The sequence below is a fragment of the Schistocerca americana genome, chromosome 4 (assembly GCF_021461395.2).
Source record: "Schistocerca americana isolate TAMUIC-IGC-003095 chromosome 4, iqSchAmer2.1, whole genome shotgun sequence".
In the NCBI taxonomy this organism is placed as follows: Eukaryota; Metazoa; Arthropoda; class Insecta; order Orthoptera; family Acrididae; genus Schistocerca; species Schistocerca americana.
Window position 1 is genome coordinate 436244155 of NC_060122.1, and position 23239 is coordinate 436267393.

At 45.0% G+C, this 23239-nt stretch overlaps 1 protein-coding gene across 1 annotated transcript in view; it reads left to right on the forward strand.

Annotated features, from left to right (window-relative positions):
* LOC124612257 overlaps positions 1-23239 on the forward strand; it is a 59117-nt gene that overhangs the window by 10351 nt on the left and 25527 nt on the right. Inside the window, exons 2-4 of the mRNA XM_047140344.1 lie at positions 1070-1310; positions 14823-14995; positions 21041-21118. Coding sequence (XP_046996300.1) covers positions 1070-1310; positions 14823-14995; positions 21041-21118 — 492 coding nt within the window. The remainder of the gene's footprint in view (positions 1-1069; positions 1311-14822; positions 14996-21040; positions 21119-23239) is intronic.

A 23239-nucleotide genomic window follows, 5' to 3' on the forward strand; every position in this document is an offset into this window, starting at 1 on the left:
ACGTTGACGTTCGACAGCACGGTCCGTGTGCCGACGGCTTTAGGAGACATTCTTTCCTTACATCTGTGCACAATGTGCTAAAATGTTGGGAAGACACCCTAGTGTATAGTACAATGGAAAGTACCCCTCCCAAGCAGTTCACAGTGATTGCTATATTGTGGATTTAGAAGTACACTCCTGACCGTTACAGTAATTGTAACACCAGAAAAGACAGGAGCTATCGAAATTTGTAGCATATGGTAGGCAGAACGCGACTCTTACATTCACAGTTGGTTGGGGTATACAGGATGCAAAATTTAGTACATAGTGCTGCCACCTGTATCACCAAGAACATTTCTTATCTGGCTGGGCATCGGGTCACATTGCACTAGGATGACAGGACACGGGTATGCAGCCTGCTGCTGCCAGGGCTCTGTGGGTGCTGAGTGGAGGCAACCACTGACCAGATGTTTACAGAGAGAGATTTGGAGGAACTTCTGCTCAGGGTAACGGCCCTGCATCTTGGTGTAGATCATGGCACGATGGACAACGTGCAACCTCGAGTTATTCTGTTGAAAGATAGCGCCACAGAGATCCTGAAGACACAACAGAGACACCAGTCTTAAGAACTGAGGAATGTAATGGCCAGGGTCCACGTTACCTTCTGTACACTGCGTACCAAATGACAGTCGACACGACGACGGCAACTGTCGCCTGGGCCCGACGAATGCAACCTTTGCTCTTCTTGGAGCCTCCATACCTTGACACGTCCACAGTGACGCTATGATAAGAACTGGGACTCGTCTGAAAAGATGATGCGATGCAACTCGTGTGTCCGATGTTGTCATCAACTACACCACTGTCGGCTTCAATGGAAGCCGCAACAATGGTGTTAACAACCACCTCAAATGTTAATCATTTCTCTGTGTAAGAGTGTAGCACACACCGTGTCATGTGTCATTTCTTGGTTACTGCTTTCACGGTCTTGCGATTTCAATGGTGAGCAGTGCTGATGCAGATTGAAAGCTGATGACAGTGTCTCCGAGCAGTCAGTTTGCAGACCACAGGGTGACTGAAACGCGTTTTGCAGATGATTACCAGCTGTACGAAACGTGCGACAACCTCGACCAGTCGTCCCCCACGTTGCCAGCTGTCGGACGCCTGGTACCGACCACCTGGGACATGAAACCTTTCCGGCACGCAGACGAGCTGAAGTGCGGCCTCGTCACAGAGAAGATCCGTGGCCTGACGGTGGACGCTGCCGTGCAACTCTCCAGGGAGCTGAGTTGCCACATCGCTGCCAACTGCATCAACTCCTACTCTGTACAGGGGTATGTACGCCACCGAAGGCCGCGACCACTAATCGTACGTCTAATCCTCTCCTCCTATTCTTAAATTTGTTCCGTATATTATCTTCTACTTTTCGTTTTGTGTGAGACTAATGTCCATCAGTAACCACACTGAACACCACATTGGTCAGCCCCTAGGAGACAGTATGCCAGCACCTTCAGAACCTATTCTGATCTTAATAATGACCTCAACTAGATGACCAGGAGAGTCCATTATACAGGGCGTTACAAAAACGTACGGCCAGACTTTCAGAAAACATTCCTCACACACAAAGAAAGAAAATATGTTATGTGGACATGTGTCCGGAAACACTTACTTTCCATGTTAGAGCTCATTTTATTACTTCTCTTCAAAACACATTAATCATGGAATGGAAACACACAGCAACAGAAAGTACCAGTGTGACTTCAAACACTTTGTAATAGGAAATGTTCAAAATGTCCTCGCCGGCCGGAGTGGCCGAGCGTTTCTAGGCGCTACAGTCAGGAACCGCGAGACCGCTACGGTCGCAGGTTCGAATCCTGCCTCGGGCATGGATGTGTGTGATGTCCTAAGGTTAGTTAGGTTTAAGTAGTTCTAAGTTCTAGGGGACTGATGACCAAAGAAGTTAAGTGCCATAGTGCTCAGAGCCAAAATGTCCTCTGTTAGCGAGGATACATGCATCCACTCTCCGTCGCATTGAATCCCTGATGCGCTGATGCAGCCCTGGACAAAGGCGTATTGTATCACAGCCGTCCACAATACGAGCACGAAGAGTCTCTACATTTGGTACCGGGGTTGCGTAGACAAGAGCTTTCAAATGCCCCCATAAATGAAAGTCAAGAAGGTTGAGGTCAGGAGAGCGTGGAGGCCATGGAATTAGTCCGCCTCTACCAATCCATCGGTCACCGAATCTGTTGTTGAGAAGCGTACGAACACTTCGACTGAAATGTGCAGGAGCTCCATTGTGCATGAACCACATGTTATGTCGTACTTGTAAAGGCACATGTTCTAGAAGCACAGGTAGAGTATCCCGTATGAAATCATGATAACGTGCTCCATTGAGCGTAGGTGGAAGAACATGGGGCCCAATCAAGACATCACCAACAATGCCTGCCAAAACGTTCACAGAAAATCTGTGTTGATGACGTGATTGCACAATTGCGTGAGGATTCTCGTCAGCCCACACATGTTCATTGTGAAAATATACAATTTGATCACGTTGGAATGAAGCCTCATCTGTAAAGAGAACATTAGCACTGAAACGAGGATTGACACATTGTTGGACGAACCATTCGCAGAAGTGTACCCGTGGAGGCCAGTCAGCTGCTGATAGTGCCTGCACACGCTGTACATGGTACGGAAACAACTGGTTCTCCCGTAGCACTTTCCATACAGTGACGTGGTCAACGTTACATTGTACAGCAGCAACTTCTATGACGCTGACATTAGGGTTATCGTCAACTGCACGAAGAATTGCCTCGTCCATTGCAGGTGTCCTCGTCGTTCTAGGTCTTCCCCAGTTGCGAGTCATAGGCTGGAATGTTCCGTGCTCCCTAAGACGCCGATCAATTGCTTCGAACGTCTTCCTGTCAGGACACCTTCGTTCTGGAAATCTGTCTCGATACAAACGTACCGCGCCATGGCTATTGCCCCGTGCTAATCCATACATCAAATGGGCATCTGCCAAGTCCGCATTTCTAAACATTGCACTGACTGCAAAACCACGTTCGTGATGAACACTAACCTGTTGACGCTACGTACTGATGTGCTTGATGCTAGTACTGTAGAGCAATGAGTCGCATGTCAACACAAGCACCGAAGTCAACATTAGCTTCCTTCAATTGGGCCAACTGGCGGTGAATCGAGGAAGTACAGTAAAAGCTGACGAAACTAAAATGAGCTCTGACATGGAAATTAAGCGTATCCGGACACATGTCCACATAACATATTTTCTTTATTTGTGTGTGAGGAATGTTTTCTGAAAGTTTGGCCGTACCTTTTTGTAACACCCTGTATAATGGCGTCAGCTATACGAGCCGATAGTCTATTACTTTCTTGAGGTATGGCCTGCATAGCTGAAGTCATGCAGCTGGCCACTGTGGCCGAGCGGTTCTAGGCACTTCAGTCCGCAACCGCGCTGCTGCTATGGTCGCAGGTTCGAATCCTGCCTCGGGCATGGATGTGTGTGATGTCCTTAGGTTAGTTAGGTTTAAGTAGGTCTAAGTCTAAGGGACTGATGGCCTCAGAAGTTAAGTCCCCTAGTGCTTAGAGCCATTTGAACCATTTTTTTAAGTCATTCATTGATGAATAGATCCTGTAGAGCTACCAGCCTGCGAGAATATTGACTGCCAAGTCTCACATACTCGCAAATGACTCCCACATAGTTTATATAGGTTTAGCGGACCAATCCAGAAGTGATACACCACCTCAGTTTATCTGTAGAACCATGTGAACACGGCTTTTGTTATCTTGTGAGATGGAAATGTAAACAGCATACTTGTCACAAAGAGGGAGATGATAGGGAAACACTCATTGATCCTCTTGAAATGAGCATCCTGGTTCAGATTCATGGAAGCCCGAATGAGTGGAACCAAGACGTTGTACCAAAAACACCCTCAAACAACTCAGAACCATCTCTGGCCTGAACTACACCACGTACACAATGCATGCCAAATGCCTCACTGAACCGTCGGAAGATTTACAAAGAAGCAAAATCGACACTTGTTGGCGCCCCTCAATGAACCGCTGTCCAGTTTCTGTGTTGTCTGGCCTAATGAACATGTGCAGCTCTACCTACCGCTGCGAGCAACAGCCTTTTGCAACATACTTGACTACAAACCTCCAATCTATGCAGTTCTCTCTGACAAGGAACCCCTTGAGAGCGAGGTCACAAGTTCAATCTTTCGTAAGGCTCATTTGAAAGTGTTGTGTTAACAATTATGACAGCAAAAATATTAGCTGCTAATGACTCGCCATGTGCATCAGGAGGGTCATCGAAAATGAGTCCCTGGGAGGTGCAGATATCAGCTATGTGTGGGATGTATGTATTACACTTCAAAACATGGACATTGTTGACATTCGAGAAATGTTCAAAAGAAACCATTAATTTGGACCATGAACACCGAATGAAAAATGGCGCGCCGCAGTGATCACAAAGTTTCGTCCCATCGAGATCGAAGGCGTGCAGGACTTCAGCTAGGTACCCACCCTTAAAGAATGTGTACAGAGTAATATGGAATGTGAATCGCATGCACACAAATGCATGCTGTCTTGTAGCTTGTCATGAAACTGGCTATCCTTTAACACATAGCTGCAGGTAGTGCGATAATATGTTTTATAATCACCGAAAAAATAAACATCCAGAGGATGAATTGTCCAGCGGTTCCAGGTTGTATGAATAGCAACGTCACACACTCCTCAGGAGGGGCAGTTTGCTCTAAAGGTGTATGATTTTTGTCTGGAGACCGGGAATCAAGTTATTTTCACCAGATATTAACCAGAAGCAGTGCTCATACCGTGGTTGTAGTTCGCTTATGCCCATTTTACCACACTTGTTTTTTGTGACGTAAATATTCCCTTCTGCCCTTATAAGATCATACACACATGAAAGGGGGAGCAGAGGACCTCCAGCATCTAAGAACACAATAAATAGCTTTCCAGACAATTTACCATCCAGATTAACAGTCTGCATAATGGTATACGGACGCGTTAAGACATTGACGTTAGTTAATCTTCATACAGCTCCCTTGCTACCTCCAATTTCCAAGGTTTGTTTCATATGCATTTTCTATTCAAATCCAGATTGGTCGGAGCTGAAAACATATTGAACGATCGGATAAGTTTGTTCATCTGAATTGTAAATGACGATTCTACTGTTCCTTCTGCATCATGAAATTGACGCTTTGCCTGAAATTTCGCTGCCTTCTGGTTCCAGTTCTGTGGCACTTTTTCAATGTAGACAAACGCCCACTGCTTCCATTGGGATCACTGTAATATATGTCGCACGCAATTTGATGTGCGTAATGTAGTAGGTCAGCATCATGCACATCTTGTAAATCGCACCTAGCATCCCTGAAAAGTGTCTAACATTCTGCGTGGTGTCTGTTTGTTCTATATCGTGTCTCCCTACCACTTTCGCGCAACGACGCTCTGAGCGTGTTTTTTAGGGAATTGACTAGTTTGAACCTGGGACCTGTTGCTGGTAAGGAGACGCCAGACCACACATGACATGTAGAATTCAGAAGAGTTCAGTGAGACTAGCGATGATATAACCAAATACTTAATGATTTCATCGTCAGCTCCACTGCACTCCCTGTAAAAGAATCTTAATACTAACTAAATTTAGTGGAAGGGGTTCAAGGCTTTCCTATTTTTAGTTAGCTGGTAAAATAACGTCGAAAAAGCAGTTAAGTTTACCATTGGAAATTTTATTCTACTCACAAAACATTGTTTATAAATTGCACTATTGATAAAAGGAAATGTTTTAATACAGGATGGTAAAAACCAACTGCGTTCAACAAAAATGTGAACGAATATTCCCTGAATGGGTTTCCAAGTTCTACAATGGATCGAAGGATGACCTATGCCATATCACATCTATAATCTAGGTTTAAATTAAGTTTCACAACAGAGAAAACTATCAAAATGGTCTACAGTGACCCTCAATTATCTTTAATTACTTATCTAACTTGTCGTAAATTACAGTGGCTGATGTGGCTTCTCAGTAACTATATAACAGAAAAATCATCGCGTTTCAGACTTTTACTTCAAGTGGCAAATGTAAACACCATGAGCTTTAATTGACGATCGACACTAGTATTACGCAAAAAGGGGGTGTAACAGATGAGACTTCTGCAGTTCTGAGTGAAGTTTTATGCACTGTTATGCGGCATCGCGTGCGTTCATTACCTTGTCGGTGTTCGTCAGGGGGCGGCTGGCAGTACAGCTCCTCTCACCTCGCCGTCTCGGAAGCAACTCTCTCCTAACTTCTCCTTACTACAATTTACCGAAGTTGGTTTAAAAAAACTATCTGGCTGTGTTTCCATCTGACCAATCAGGGTCTCAATGTTAACCTTAAGCTCCGCCTACAAAAATTCTGTCTATCCAATGAGAAACGTTATACTTTTCGTGGTGGGGCAATGTTTTTAAAGTTTGCAACGTAACAGAGACGCGAAAAAGTCTCACGCTAAAACTTGCAGCTGGTGTGGTCCTTTTAGCGTTATCGTAAGATCTATACTGTTCTTCTGGAGTGCTCTATCTTTTAACGTGGGCTGGGGGTTGGTCCTGACGTAACAGAGTCGCGAAAAAGTCTCACGCTAAAACTTGCAGCTGGGGTGGCCCTTTTTGTGTTATCGTAAGATCTATACTGTTCTTCTGGAGGGCTCTAGCTTTTAACCTGGGCTGGGGGGTGGTCCTGACGTAACAGAGACACGAAAAAGTCTCACGCTAAAACTTGCGGCTGGGGTGTGGTCCTAGCGGTTAGCTGGCGACGTGGGTGTCCGTCCCTTATCGTAGGGCCTTCCAGCTTAACACGATTCTGCTCTCGGCTTCTGTTCTCGTTTCTCCCCTCGGAACTGCGTCTGTCTCATGGTGGGAAGGTATGACATGCATTTAGGCATTCTTGTGTTAGTCTGTGGTATTCCATTTGCTCACTCGTTACTCGTATTACTTTGGTTAATTTAATGTAACGATATAATCGGAGCTATGTGGCATACTACTGGATTTGCTTATCATGTCAGGGTTTTCATGGAAGGCGTTGGATTTGCCTGACACCTTACAAGTGCAAGCACCAGCTTTTGCCCTCTCTTGAATGCCTGTACTTTTCCTTATACCCTAGACGTTCACACTGTCGTGGAATTATTGGAAATTGTTCATACACTACCGGCCATTAAAATTGCTACTCCAAGAAGAAATGCAGATCATAAACGGGTATTCATTGGACAAATATATTTTACTAGTACTGACATGTGATTACATTTTCACGCAATTTGGGTGCATAGATCCTGAGAAATCAGTACCCAGAATAACTACCTCTCGCCGTAATAACGGCCATGATACGCCTGGGCATTGAGTCAAACAGAGATCCGATTGTGTGAACAGCTACAGCTGCCCATGCAGCATCTTCACGATAGCACAGTTCATCAAGAGTAGTGACTGGCGTATTGTGACCAGCCAGTTGCTCGGCCACCACTGACCAGACGTTTTCAATTGGTGAGAGATATGGAGAATGTGCTGGCCAGGGCAGCAGTCGAAATTTTCTGTATCCAGAAAGGCCCGAACATGGCCTGAACATGCGGTCGTGCATTATCCTGCTGAAATGTAGGGTTTCGCAGGGATCGAATGAAGGGTAGAGCCACGGGTCGTAACACATCTGAAATTTAACGTCCACTGTTCAAAGTGCCGTCAACGCGAACAAGGGATGACCGAGACTTGTAACCAATGACACCCCATACCGTCATGCTTCCAATGTGCGTTCACCGCGATGTCGCGAAACACGGATGTGACCATCGTCATTCTGTAAACAGAACCTGGATTCATTAGAAAAAATGACGTTTCGCCATTCGTGCACCCAGATTCGTCGTTGAGTACACCATTGCAGGCGCTCCTGTCTGTGATGCAGCGTCAAGGGAAACCACAGCCATGGTCTCCGAGCTGATAGTCCGTGCTGCTGCAAACGTCGTCGAACTGTTCGTGGAGATGGTTGTTGTCTTGCAAATGTCCCCATCTGTTGACTCAGGGATCGAGACGTGGCTGCACGATCCGTTACAGCCATGCGGATAAGATGCCTGTCATCTCGACTGCTAGTGATACGAGGCCGTTGGGATCCAATACGGCGTTCCGTATTACCCTCCTGAACCCACCGATTCCATATTCTGCTAACAGTCATCGGATCTCGACCAACGCTAGCAGCAATATCGCGATACGATAAACCGCAATCGCGATTGGCTACAATCCTTACACGAGGCATCACAACAACGTTTTACCAGGCAACGCCGGTCAACTGCTGTTTGTGTAAGAGAAATCGGTTGGAAACTTTCCTCATATCAGCACGTTGTAGGTGTCGCCACCGGCGCCAACCTTGTGTGAATGCTCTGAAAAGCTAATCATGTGCATATCACAGCATCTTCTTTCTGTCGGTTAAATTTCGCGTCTGCAGCACGTCATCTTCGTGGTGTAGCAGCTAAACACGATCAGGTAGGCTGAATGCTTCAGCACCAATATTGAAATATGGAATTTTGCCTTGAATACATTTTATTTCCTCTACATTAAATACTGCTAAATTCCCATGTGTCAAGTGTGTGTACAAGAACGAATCTTTCAAAATCGACAAATCGCTACATTTTCCATATGCCTCAACGGCTGTATATGTAATTTATAGTTGCTGTCACGCAGTGCCATCAAAAGTAATGAAAATATTTCTGTAAGTGTAATAAAGTGATACTCTGATGCGTGATTTTATACACAGGTATGTTTTGCATCTGTAGCTCCAACAATATGACGAAAGTTTGAAGCCTCTGCCGTCGCTTGCGGAAGGCATCGCTCTGCAAACAATGTTTCAAATGGCTCTGAGCACTATGGGACTCAACTGCTGTGGTCATCAGACCACTAGAACTTAGAACTACTTAAACCTAACTAACCTAAAGACATCACACACATCCATGCCCGAGGCAGGATTCGAACCTGCGACCGTAGCGGTCGCGCGGTTCCAGACTGTAGCACCCAGAACCGCTCGGCCATATTGCTCTGCAAACTCTTTGCACAGTTTCGCTGACTGCAGCTGTTCCCAGCCGAGAGCCACGGTGAATACCAGCGAAAGAGCGTCCAGAAGCCAGATAGTTAAAACACTACATACGTATCTTTGTAGGTCTGATGTTGCAAAAGAAATGGAAATATCTGACATATGAACTTGTGAAAGAGTATCGAAAAGTCTGCAGTTCGAAAAGCTACTCAGGTGCTACACGAAAATTCAGTTATATCTACTTCGAGCAGCTTCTGTTTCTTGTATGATAGTCTGAATTCAGATGAAATAACGCAGTAAGCCCAAGAATTGAGCGTACTGAAGAACCAAATTGAGACTCGGATATTAAAGCCCTTGAGGCTGAAGAAGACAAAGGGTAATGACAAAGGAACTGAGAACAGTGAACTATAGCTTGTATGGGTATTGAAAGAAATTCCGGCAAAAAATGATGATGATCCAGACGGTTACTTTGTTTTTGGTCAACCATTTAAGAAAAGCACCTGACAGTCTGGAGGCAGTAACCAAAATTATTATGAAAGCCGTCACGGATGCTTCTTGTCAACTCAACCTGTCACCCCGGATCCATTCATGGAACAGAAATTTCATTAGTAGCATCCAGCCATGCACAAGCTGTACAAATACATATGAAAATGTGCCAGACGTGAATCTCCGGAAACTTCATCACACACATCACATCATTCACATGAGTTGACCATTATGAACTGTCTAACATTCGTAATAATGTAGGCCATTAGTATTAAGCTACAATGAAAATGTGTGTATTACTGGTCCTTGTACTTAGTTATATGAAACCCGATGGTATTTGGTAATGTGTTAAATAGAGCCTTGTACGACGTCGTGGTCTCCTGACCTTCATTGCTTACATATTCCGCCCTCACAATTATATTCTGCACATCAAGACACTTCATTTGAACCCAAACTCGATAAGATAAAGTCAATGTTGTATGAATTCATGTAAACAATATGCAATTAACATGTAAACGCACCGTAGTTGAAATACTCGAGGCTGGCGTACACACGTACATTCTAGACATGACGGTCACAGAAGCTTTTAGTTTGGGAAAGAAACCTCACAACGGGACGCCGATCCCTTCAGAGGACAACCCAGCCTATGTCGGCCAGTGACTGCCCGTGTAGCGGACAGCGTGGGCCCGAGTGAAAGGGGGGAACAATACCGTGTTTGGCTTAAAAGCAAATTCCGCTACATTGTGTGCAAGTGGCCAGCCTACGCATTCTTTACACATAGCATGCAATTTCAGATATTTTCACAGGGAGACAGCAAACGCCAATCGTCAATGCTATAGGTTTCCGGATTGGTCACCTTAAACGAAACGTCATTCTCCCGTTTTAGAAGGGTAATGCTGATTGGCAGACGATATTTCTGACGCCTTGAGCTGAAGGAATAATGGAAGAGACCGACAGATATACTCCTTCACATCTGGCGTGGAGAGGCGGCGTTCTGTCGTCGCTCTTGGAGCGAGGGACAAGTCTCTCCTCAGTACTTCTCTGGGAGAGCAGCTCTGTCGAGAGCGAATCGAAGTGCTAGTCTATATTGAATCCTTGCAATTAAGCGTTGTTCTCTGTTTTGGCCGACACACTTATTGTGCGGTGTGAATGGACAGAGTGTTAAACACCTGCGAGCGAATTTTGAGTGGCATCGCGGTGGACTGGTTATCTGACGGGTGTACCACGCCAATAGTTAGACTAGGGGCGAATAGGACTCCTTGACTTCATCAAGGTATAGGGAGAGTTTGATTGGCGAAGGTCAATCCAGATAGAACGAGAGTTATGTTATTTGTCAGCAGCGAGCGGCGCAGACAGCAGGCATCGCAGCTTACGGTATTGTGCGCTACAGCTATTGCGAGCCCCATATTTCCTCCACAACAGTACACTTCACTGCATTTCACACGCGACAGCCTCGACCGTACCTAGCAACATTCTAAAGGATAATTATTCGAATTGAGTAGGCGCGCCTCTCTGCCATTCTGCCAACTCAACAACCATTTTAGACTTTGTATAGAAATTTCATTAGCGAATCCTACCCTTGAGAGGTACCCTCACATTCCGAAAAGAACCAGGATATAACTTGTTCAATTCATAACGAAAAGTGCCATTGTGATTTCTCAGAATTTTTGCAAAATAAATAATAACTTTCGTTAGTTTCATGTTTTTCTTACACTTACTAGCACTACTCCAGTACCCAAGTATCCCACTAGTTACGTAAGAAATTTTGTGAATTTTTGTGTCATTTCCTTACAGCGGACGACTCCATAAGATATTTATTGCTGAAAGTTTTTCAGGCATTTCTCTTTAGAACGTTAGGAGCGTCTGTATGACTTCTGTAGTAGTGTGGGGGTGGAAATTGCATCTTGTAGGAGCCACACATCTCAGATTAATCCGTTGCGCAGAATAACAGATCAACACCACACCTCAGAGCCTGTGTCGAGCGGCGACTGCCTCCGCAGCCCAGTTCCGCTCGCCGTCCCCGCAGTACACCGAGCGCCTACTGACTACTCGGGGTGCTTCCCTCTCTCACTGCCGCCGACCGAGTTTGCTGAGCCAAGCGAGCGGCGGCCGTCCTAAGCAGAGGGCGCTGGACAAGCAGCACGCCGCAAAACGCGTCACCTGGACAGAGAAAGTATCCTGCCACGTTGCCACCCCCCCCTCTTTAATTCGGAACTGGAGGGGAGCAATTTTCATTCTCGTGACTGGATCCCTTGTGTGTGTCACCTACCCCGGGTGCCTTAATCTGGCTGAGATGTGCCCTGGTTTTACATTCGTCAGTAGGAAGTTCACCGGTGACAGCTTCTTCAAAACCAGGTATGGTCCCACAAATCTCTGCAACAACTTCTCTGCAATCCCTCCGCTGCCCTGACCTTGCCTGTGGAAGTTTTTCGAAAATACTCTGTCCCCTACTTCCAACCCATCCACCCGCCTGGCTTTACTATACCTTTCCCTATTCTATTCAGCAAAGGACTTGGAAGAGCAGTTGAACGGAATGGACAGTGTCTTGAAAGGAGGATATGAGATGAACATCAACAAAAGCAAAACGAGGATCATGGAATGTAATCGAATTAAGTCAGGTGATGCTGAGGGAATTAGATTAGGAAATGGGACACTTAAAGTAGTAAAGGAGTTTTGCTATTTGGGGAGCAAAATAACTGTTGATGGTCGAAGTAGAGACGATACAAAATGTAGACTGGCAATGGCAAGGAAAGCGTTTCTGAAGAAGAGAAATTTGTTAACATCGAGTATAGATTTATGTGTCAGGAAGTCGTTTGTGAAAGTATTTGTATGGAGTGTAGCCATGTATGGAAGTGAAACGTGGACGATAAATAGTTTAGACAAGAAGGGAATAGAAGCCTTCGAAATGTGGTGCTACAGAAGAATGCTGAAGATTATATAGGTAGATCACGTAACTAATGAGGAGGTATTGAATAGAATAGAGGAGAAAAGGAGTTTGTGGCACAACTTGACAAGAACAAGGGACCGGTTGGTAGGGCGTGTTCTGAGGCATCAAGGGTTCACAAATTTAACATTAGAGGGCAGCGTGGAGGGTAAAAATCGTAGAGGGAGACCAAGAGATGAATACACTAAGCAGATTCAGAAGGATGTATGTTGCAGTAAGTACTGGGAGATGAAGAAGCTTGCACAGGATAGAGTAGCATGGAGAGCTGCATCAACCAGTCTCTGGACTGAAGACCACAACAACATTCTGATGTTCCTTTTGACTAATTTGGCGGGAGTCGTCCTGTGCGCCTCGTGATTTGCGATGTTGAACGCGAAGGACAACCAATTGAAGGCTGAATATTAAATTATTTAAATAGGATACGAACAAGCGTACCTGATCGTTACAACTAGCTTTCGTTCAGGGTTATATATGATCGCATTTTTGCTGTCGCTCCAGTTACTAAAGAAAGTTCCGAAAGTAATTCGTCGAAGCAAGATCCTGGAATTCTGGTGTAGTTAAAAAATTTATCCTCTTATGCCCTTAACTCCATTCGCATTTCTCTTATCCAGGAAAGGCTGCACCGAGTGTATGTGTTCTCTGCTTCTGCGGCGCCTTTCCTTCTTCAAATGGCGTACAAAGAGCCAAATAGCCACAGCACCCTCTGCAGACACTTACATTTATTGTTTCCAGCAGTCTGAATAAACACATTGCGCCCGTCCGCATATTCTGAGCGAAGCGACTGGGAGAGTTAAGGGCTGGCACGCTACGCGCGGAACCGCGGCATTCTGTGGTTCAGTGCGTTGTTCCCCTTATAGGTGGTCCGAAGGACTTGCGTGAAGAGACAGCGTGTGACGCGCTCTGGTTGACAAATCTAAAAGTTAACCCGTCACTACACTGTGCGCCTGCGTCTGTGTGTCCTGTGAAGCCATGCGGTATTAGTGGCCCTCCTGTGCGAGATCGTATCCTTGTTCTGACAGTTGTGGACGTATGTGTGCGCAGGCTTTGTTGTGTTTCAACCGAATGCGTCGGCAGACTCGCATGGCACTCAAATTTATTGCGGAATGAGGCAGTCTGATATCTTGATTCAAATGGAAGACTTAGACACGTCTATCAAAGGAAAACGTAAAAACTGAGGAAAGGGCTACATCTACATGATTACTCTGCAATTCACATTTAAGTGCTTGGCAGACGGTTCATCGAACCACAATCATACTATCTCCCTACCATTCCACTCCCGAACAGCGCGCGGGAAAAACGAACACCTAAACCTTTCTGTTCGAGCTCTGATTTCTCTTATTTTATTTTGATGATCATTCCTACCTATGTAGGTTGGGCTCAACAAAATATTTTCGCATTCGGAAGAGAAAGTCGGTGACTGAAATTTCGTAAACAGATCTCGCTGCGACGAAAAACGTCTTTCCTTTAATGACTTCCATCCCAACTCGCGTATCATATCTGCCACACTTTCTCCCCTATTACGTGATAATACAAAACGAGCTGCCCTTTTTTGCACCCTTTCGATGTCCTCCGTCAATTCCACCTGGTAAGGATCCCACACCGCGCAGCAATATTCTAACAGGGGACGAACGAGTGTAGTGTAAGCTGTCTCTTTAGTGGACTTGTTGCATCTTCCAAGTGCCCTGCCAATGAAACGCAACCTTTGGCTCGCCTTCCCCACAATATTATCTATGTGGTTTTTCCAACTGAAGTTGTCCGTAATTTTTACACCGAGGTACTTAGTTGAATTGACAGCCTTGAGAATTGTACTATTTATCGAGTAATCGAATTCCAACGGATTTCTTTTAGAACTCATTTGGATCACCCCACACTTTTCGTTACTTAGCGTCAACTGCCACCTGCCACACCATACAGCAATCTTTTCTAAATCGCTTTGCAACTGATACTGGTCTTCGGATGATCTTACTAGACGGTATATTACAGCATCATCTGCGAACAACCTAAGAGAACTGCTCACATTGTCACCCAGGTCATTTATATAGATCAGGAACAGCAGAGGTCCCAGGACGCTTCCCTGGGGAACACCTGATATCACTTCAGTTTTACTCGATGTCTCACTCCCTTCCCAACCACTGCTTCCCTTTCGTGCCCCTCGACTCTTATAACTGCCATCTGGTTTATGTACAAATTGTAAATAGCTCTTCGCTCCCTGTATTTGAATTTGAAAGAGTTTACTCCAGTCAGGCTAGTTGACTTTAGCTTCCACAGTGCTGCCCTAGAAAATACAGTCCAGTTCCGGGATATCATTTGTCACATCGTGTGACTCCCGTTTCATTTTGTTAGATCGAACGACACACAATGGAACCTGACGACGCTGGAAACGTACACTCTGTGGGATCCTATCATCTGGGAGTCACTGGAGGCCGTTCAGCGCATCACAGGGGCGACGACTGCCAGGGATATGTGTTATCTCCGACATCCAGTCAACTTGCCCGAGCTGTCTTCCAAGCAACCTGGTGAGTATCTTATTTGTATGTGTGTTATTGTTGACTGAAGCTTTAATATTCTCGTTAAGGTATGCTACCAAGAAAAATTTCGTTCAGGGCAGTGAACAAGTAGATGAGGAGGCAATGCAGGAACTGACAAATCCGTCGTGATCAGTGTACGTAGATAACAACAAGAATTAAATAATACCCACTTGGGAAGAAAAAAGAGAATCAGATAGCACCCAAGCTATCACTCAGAATTATCAACACGAACGCTGGGGACGGATTTCGATTGATCTCAGATAAACACACCAGACAAAAAAAAAAAAAAAAAAAAAAAAAAAAAAAAAAAGAAAAAAAAAAGTCCTGGCGCTGAAGCCGCAGTAAAGTACACGTCTGCTGGGCCCGACGGTGGTGTGAGTCTGGAGTCGGAGTCCAGAAGTCTCTCCAGACAGGGCACGTCCAGCCGAAGCCACTCGCCAAGTCCCACGGAGCTGCCAGATTGCGGCGATATCGACTCGCACGTTTCACATACCGGCCTGGACGATAGCTGTTGTTCTGGTCTTCATTCCAGAGATTGGCCTGATGCAGCTCTCCATCCTACTCTATCCTGTGCAAGCGTCTTCATCTCCAAGTACCTACTGCAACCTACAGCCTTCTGAATCTGCTTACTGTATTCATCTCTTGGTCGACCTCTACGATTTTTACCCTCCACACTGCCCTCCAATACTACATTCGTGATCCCTCGATGCCTCAGAACATGTCCTACCAAGCGATCCCTTCCTCTAAACAATTTGTGCCACAAATTCCTCTTCGCCGCAATTCTATTCAGTACCTCCTCATTAGTTACGTAATCTAGCCGTCCAATCTTCTTCTGTAGCACCACATTTCGAAAGCTTCCATTCTCTTGTCTAAACTATTTATCGTCCATGTTTCACGTACATACATGGCTACACTCCATACAAATACCTTCAGAAAAGACTTCCTGATACTTCAATCTATACTCGATGTTAACAAATTTCTCTTCTTCAGAAACGATTCCCTTGCCATTGCCAGTCTACATTTTATATCCTCTCTACTTCGACCATCATCAGTTATTTTGCTCCCCAAATAGCAAAACTCATTTACTACTTTAAGTGTCTCATTTCCTAATCTAATACCCTCAGCATCACCCTTTTTAATTCGACTACATTCCATTATCCTCGTTTCCCTTTTGTTGATGTTCAGGTCCTTTGATGTTGTAAGTAGGCTGTTCAGGTTTTTTTTATTGGTAACGCCACGTAGCGCTCTGTATGAAAATCACTGGCTGTGCTGTGTGCAGTCTGTGGCTGGTTTGCGTTGTTGTTGGCTATTGTAGTGTTGGGCAGCTGGATGTTAACAGCGCGTAGCGTTGCGCAGTTGGAGGTGAGCCGCCAGTAATGGTGGATGTGGGGAGAGAAATGGCGGAATTTTGAGAACGGATGATCTGGACGTGTGTCCGTCAGAGACAGTAAATTTGTAAGACTGGATGTCATGAACTGCTATATATATTATGACTTTTGAACACTATTAAGGTAAATACATTGTTTGTTCTCTATCAAAATCTTTCATTTGCTAACTATGCCTCTCAGCAGCTAGTGCCTTCAGTAGTTTGAATCTTTTATTTAGCTGGCAATAGTGGTGCTCGCTGTATTTCAGTAGTTCGAGTAACGAAGATTTTTGTGAGGTAAGTGATTTGTGAAACGTATAGGTTAATGTTAGTCAGGGCCATTCTTTTGTAGGGATTTTTGAAAGTCAGATTGCGTTGCGCTAAAAATATTGTGTCAGTTTAAGCACAGTCATGTATAATTTTTCTAAGGAGACGTTTCATAATATCTCTGACAGAATTACAATGTCATCGGCACGCCTCAAAATTTTTTATTTCGTCTCCACGAATTTCATTCCTACTCCAAATTTTTCTTTTGTTTCCTTTACTGCTTGCTCAATATACAGATTGAATAACATCGGGGATTGGCTACAACCCTATCTCACTCCCTTCCCAACCACTGCTTCCCTTTCATGCCCCTCGACTCTTATAACTGTCATCTGGTTTCTGTACAAATTGTAAATAGCTTTTCGCTCCCTGTATTTGAATTTGAAAGAGTTTATTCCAGTCAACACTGCCAAAAGCCTTCTCTAAGTCTGTAAACGCTAGAAACATAGGTTTGCCTTTTCGTAAGCTATCTTCTAAGATAAGTCGTAGGGTCAGTATTGCCTCATTCTACGGAATCCAAACTGATCTTCCCCGAGGTCGGCTTCTACCAGTTTTTCCATTCGTCTGTAAAGAATTCGTGTTAGTATTTTGCAGCCGTGACTTATTAAACTGATTGTTCGGTAATTTTCACAGCTGTCAACACCTGCTGTCTTTGGGATTGGAATTATTATATTCTTCTTTAAATCTGAGGGTATTTCGCCTGTCTCATACATCTTGCTCACCAGATGGTACAGTTTTGTCAGGGCTGGCTCTCCCAAGGCTATCAGTAGTTCTAATGGAATGTTGTGTACTTCCAGGGCCTTGTTTCATCTTACGTGTTTCAGTGCTCTTTCAAACTCTTCACTCAGTATCATATCTCCCATTTCATCTTCACTTACCTCCTTTTACATTTCCATAATATTGCCTTCAACTACGTCGCCCTTGTATAGACCCTTTAGACCGGACGTTATCTACGAGACGAAAATCGGATAACTTACCGGCCCAGTCGAAATGCGATAGGACGTCTAAATGGAAGTCAAGCCAGGAACGCGTCCACACGCCCCTGTGAACACGGCCGTTGACTTGGAAGACGTGAATGTCCTCAGCACACTTGGCACTCAGGCGTGGAACAAGTCTGGAATTCACAATTACCACGCGATGTTATGCAGTCTACGCTGGACGTACACAAAACTTCTGTGCCAAGCTCCGACACATGGCATTCTATGACTTTCTCCCATTGTCGTTCTGATAACAGTGAAAACGCAGAAAGGTGATGTATGGTAACACCGAAATTTCTGGAGCTTTGAGTCCATCTGCTGCCTGAGTGGCCAGTCTACAAGGTTATCGGGACCTCCTGGCACACACACGGTGCAGAGGCTACGAGCTGTAAGCAGTAAGCCGAGAGACACTGTGGCCCACGATAAAGAACACTGCGTGGTCCCGAAACAAGCATATCATAAATGTTTACGTGACATGTCTGAGAACCTTTGAAATGCCAATATACACTGATGCGCCAAAGAAAGTGGTAGAGGCATGCGTGTTCAAATACAAAGATATATAAACGGGCAGAATGCGGCGCTGCGTTCGGCAACGCCTGTATAAGACATGAAGTGCCTCGCGCAGTCGTTGATCAGTTACTGCTAAGTAAGTGAAACCCTTCCGCAAGCTGCTGCAGATTTCAGTGCTGGGCTATTAACAAATGTCAGCGTGCGAACGATTCTACGAAACATAATCGATATGAGCTTTTGCAGCCGAAGGCCTACTCGTATACCCTGACTGCTCGACTCTCGCCTGGGCTCATTAACACCGACTTTGGACTGCTAATAACTGGAAATATGTTGCTTGGTAGGACGAGTCCCGTTTCAAATTGTATCGAGCGGATGGACGTCTACGGGTTTGGAGACAACCTCATGAATCCATGGACGCTGCATGTCATCAGGGAGTTTTTGGAGGCTCTGTTACGCTGTGGGGCGTGTGCAGTTGGAGTGATATGGGACCCCTGATAAGTCTTGATACGACTCTGACAGGTGACACGTACGTAAGCATCCTGTCTGATCACCTGCATCCATTCATGTCCATTCAGCATTTCGACGGAGTCGGGCAGCTCCAGCAGGACAATTCGACTCCCCACATGTCGAGAATTGCTACTGAGTGGCTGCAGCAACACTCTTCTGAGTCTAAACACTTCCGCTGGCCACAAAACTCCTCAGACATGAACATTATTGAGCATATATGTGATGCCTTGCAACATGCTGTTCAGAAGAGATCTCCATCCCTCGTACTCTTATGGATAGCATGGATAGCCCTGCAGGATTCATGATGTCAATTCCTTCCAGCACTACTTCAGACGTTAGTCGAGTCCATGCCACGTCGTGTTGCGGCATTTCTGCCTTCTCGCGGAGCCCTACACGATATTAGATAGGTGTACCAGTTTCTTTGGTTCTCCTCTATATTATATAGCTGAATAATTTAGACATATAATAGGGATGACGCAGAAATACAGAAGGCTATGCGTGATAGATATACTGATTTTGAAGCGCAGGAAGAGCCTGAATCTGAAGGTGGCTCTCGAAACAGTAGGTGGTGGTGGTTGTTGGGATGTTTAAGGGCGACTAAACAGCGAAGGTCATCAGTCCCCCCAAACAGTAGGCGATGTTCAGCTCCAGAGGATCAGGAACAGTCCAGTCAAAGTGAGTACGAACTGATTCCACCCGAACAGTTGAGGGAAAGTGTATTACAAGATATTGGCGACAACCTCGTAGAGAACATTTGGCTTCATTTCCTATAGCAAACTAGTGAGGCGTTATAGATGCATTAAAAGTAAGTAAAATTGGAGATTAAATGTAAATTAGGTGTCTATCAAAACGTGAGTAGGAGATCGTTTCGAATCAAACAGACTGTCGCAATTACAAACTATGAATGAGCTTGTAATGTCGCAGTCTGAGGGAAAGAGGTAGTATGGATCTTCAGTCCACTATTGGAGTCCGCAAATGTGGGCTCTGGAAGCTTACGAAACGGTTAGCTTGGACAGTTTCAATGACTTTTGGAAGGCGGCCAAGCTCCTGATGTTCAGGAAGCCAGGGAAAGACCACTCCCTCCCACAGAATAACCGACCCGTCAGTCTGCTGTGCTCGCTCAGCAAGATTGTTGAGAAGGTAATACTTGAACGCATCACTAGGCACTGCATCGCCAATGACCTCCTAAGAACGGAGCAATGGCCTTATGCGCAAACTAAGCGATGCTGGTTTCCCGGACGGAATCATACGTCTCATACACTCATATCTCACGAATAGATGTTTTAACACCGACGTGCAGGGAAAACAATCGACACAACACAGTATCCAAACTGGAGTACCCTAGGAAAGCATTCTGGAGCCGATCTTGTTGAACCCGTACATTAATGACTTTCCAGTAACACAAAACACGACATTAGGCGTCTACGCGGATGACACAGCCAAGATTGGAAACCGTCAAACATAAATTCACGAATACAGACGGTACTCAGAACTGCCGAGACTTGGATGGAACGATGACGTATTAAAGTGACTGTCGACAAGTGCGAAGCAGTTCTGTTCACACGCAGACCGAAGCTACTGCGCAAACATCAACGCTGTCAACAGGTAACACTACATACTGGCTCCATACGTTTCCGAGAGAAAGTCGGATATGTCGGTGTCTGGCTGGACCGGAAACTTACATGCGGGGCCCACATAGAACACGTTGCCAAGTGAGCGCGCGTGTGGCTCAGACAACTCTACCCAATGCTCAACAGGGAAAGTACACTGAATAGGAGGGTGCCGAGGTCCATGTACATGAGACTGATTAGACCTCTGATGGCGTACGCAGCTCCCGTCTGGGGATACGCAGCTCCTACACGCCTGCGCCGACCGCAGATCATACAGAACAAAGTGCTACGCATCACTAGCAACGCTCAGCGCTCTACACACGCACTGTGGATCTTCACAAAGAATACCACCTTCAAACCCTCCATTAAGTATTTAAAAAAAAAAAAAAAAACGCCACACAACTGTACAGGAACTCGAGACCCTCGAACAGTCCTTTCACCCTTACTTTGGGAAACTATGATCACAACCATAGGTGGAAGCATAAGCGGCCAAAGACTCTACTAGCTGGGGCATAACCACCTATGGCAAGCTAACATACACCCACAAGCGACAACATCGGCAAGCCCCTGCATATCAGCAACGTTGGCTGGATGTGCTAGGCTGCTACTAAGGCCGACCGACAGGCTACAGCAGGGAAACCGACGAGCTCGCACACTGACATACAAACAAACCGCCTTCACTGTGAATCTGATGTATGACCTATCGGACACAAAACGATGATGAACCTCTCTGTTACAGGTATGCTGACGCTGACCAAGAAATCAAAACTGGCACCCATCGGCAGCCGCCGAGTAACGGCACCGCACGACGTCAAAGGTATCGACCTGGATGATACCCACTACTAACAGAGCCCACCTTGCATGTCCTGTCGCAGGCAGCAAGAAAAACGCTATTGCTCTTACAGCCTTACCAAACTATCGCAGAGGTCTTTTCCCCTTGGCTCTTGCCTTGGCACTTTCTAACCTCTGCCCTTCAAACCGCTACCCTTCGTTCAACTATCGACCGAAACTAACTCCAAATGAGCGCGCATTAGTAGTTAACCTTAACCAGGCGTATGCGAACATCCCGGTACTCACAGCCTGCGAGACCTCACTTTAGCGAAACTAACCCTTATACAGAGATCGCAGTAGATCTTTTGTGCCGGCCATCATGCCCGAGTGTAAGTGGAGGGGCTCCACCTCTTATTAAAAAAAATTAAAACAAGGTTTCGATTTCTTTCTTCAACAATCTTAAAACTGAATATGGCATTTCATTGAGGTATATTACTTTTGTCACAGAAGACGGTAATAGTATACATCATAAGGTACAACACTTTGTGGAGGAATTCATTGTGAGACACCAGGGTGTGGAGAAAGGAAATGTTTGGAACAGTGAGCAGAGTCAGTTCCAGTATGAAACGTCTTCATCATCAACACTGTCTCACCTTAGTGTGTTGCAGTCTGTAAATGGCTCTACCCACAACTACACAATTGATGTGGTGTTATCAATGACAGGCAGACTATCAAACAAGTTGTACATCTGTCTTCAAGACGCACAAGGCCCTTTCGGCCCAAATATTTCAAGGATACCTGAAAAAAAAACTGCCCACGAAACACGCATGTGGCGGCAAGAAAAAGTGGAAAAGCGACTGAAGAACACATGTAACGTTTTCTAATGTTATTCCTTGGCGAACACGTAACAAGTGAAAAGAATCCACTGGTCTGCCCATACAGGTCGTACATTTCTAGATGCAAGTTTTCCAAACAAATCTGTTATGCTGAAGAGATTGCCATCGAAAACAAATAAATATTGTCAACCCCCTTTAATGTTTACTTCTTTCAGCAATATAAGTCCTATATCAGAATGACTGCTGATTTTTTCAGACTACAATAAGCCAAACCGCAAGTGAAGATACGTGATGGTTATTTCACCATCTGACTTCGCTATGTAATTTATAATTACCTTTCTGCACAAAAGTATCCGCCTGTGTTGCAAAATTCTTGACGAAAGGCAGTCTATGACATTTACATACTCATGTGATCATCTGAAAATGTAATTAGTGTGGTTTTTGATACTGGATTGCTTGAAAGCGAAAGTGATTTCGAATGTAAAAACGTGGCTTTAGTGAGATGTGCACATTGTTCTATTCCGATTTGTTTTAACTACTTCATCAAAATCCCACATCTGTACTATGAGGACTAATAAAGCACTATTAGGACTGTAGGATATGTGTTTTGCGCTATTATAATCACTTCAAGCAGAGGATTTTTGGCACTATTCATTGAAAATGTGATGATATTCTGACGTCACTGAATTACGTAAAATGTCCCTCCTATGGTAGTGATATCTTGTTACATTGTTTACCACTATTTAAATGTCACTCGAAAAGACACAGACCACTAGTTTCTTTTTATGATCGAGTGTTGTCTAAGTTAGATTCCATGTGGTTCGGAGCGTTCCAGGTCAGAGATGTCCCTTGCTAATATGTCAACATTATAACATGCAAGCACATGAGAAGTACGTAGTTATAACCAGTGATGACCAGTTACCGTGTGCTAATGTGCTACAGCACACTATAAATATCACCCTAAAATTATGCCGTTTCTCCTTGAATGCGAGCTGAAATCACACTAAAATTGCACTATTTCTCTTCGAATACAGGCCTCTAATCACAATAAAATTACCCATTTCCCTTCGAATGAGAGCTGGTATGCAAATGAAACAGACGAAAACAGGTTTTACAGTGCCCTCTCTGCGATTACTAGAAATAGGTGTCGAGGGATGTAAATGATGATCAGCCACACTATGATCAACTGTGAAAGGGACTCATTGGCTGTTTCCGATTTCACGTGGTCTGATGTGACGTCGTCCCTTCCAGAACTGCAAGCGCAACGTTGGTCACAGCGTCAGGACAGTATTTTTTTTTTCTTTGAAACTGCGTTTGGCGGATTGTGCGAG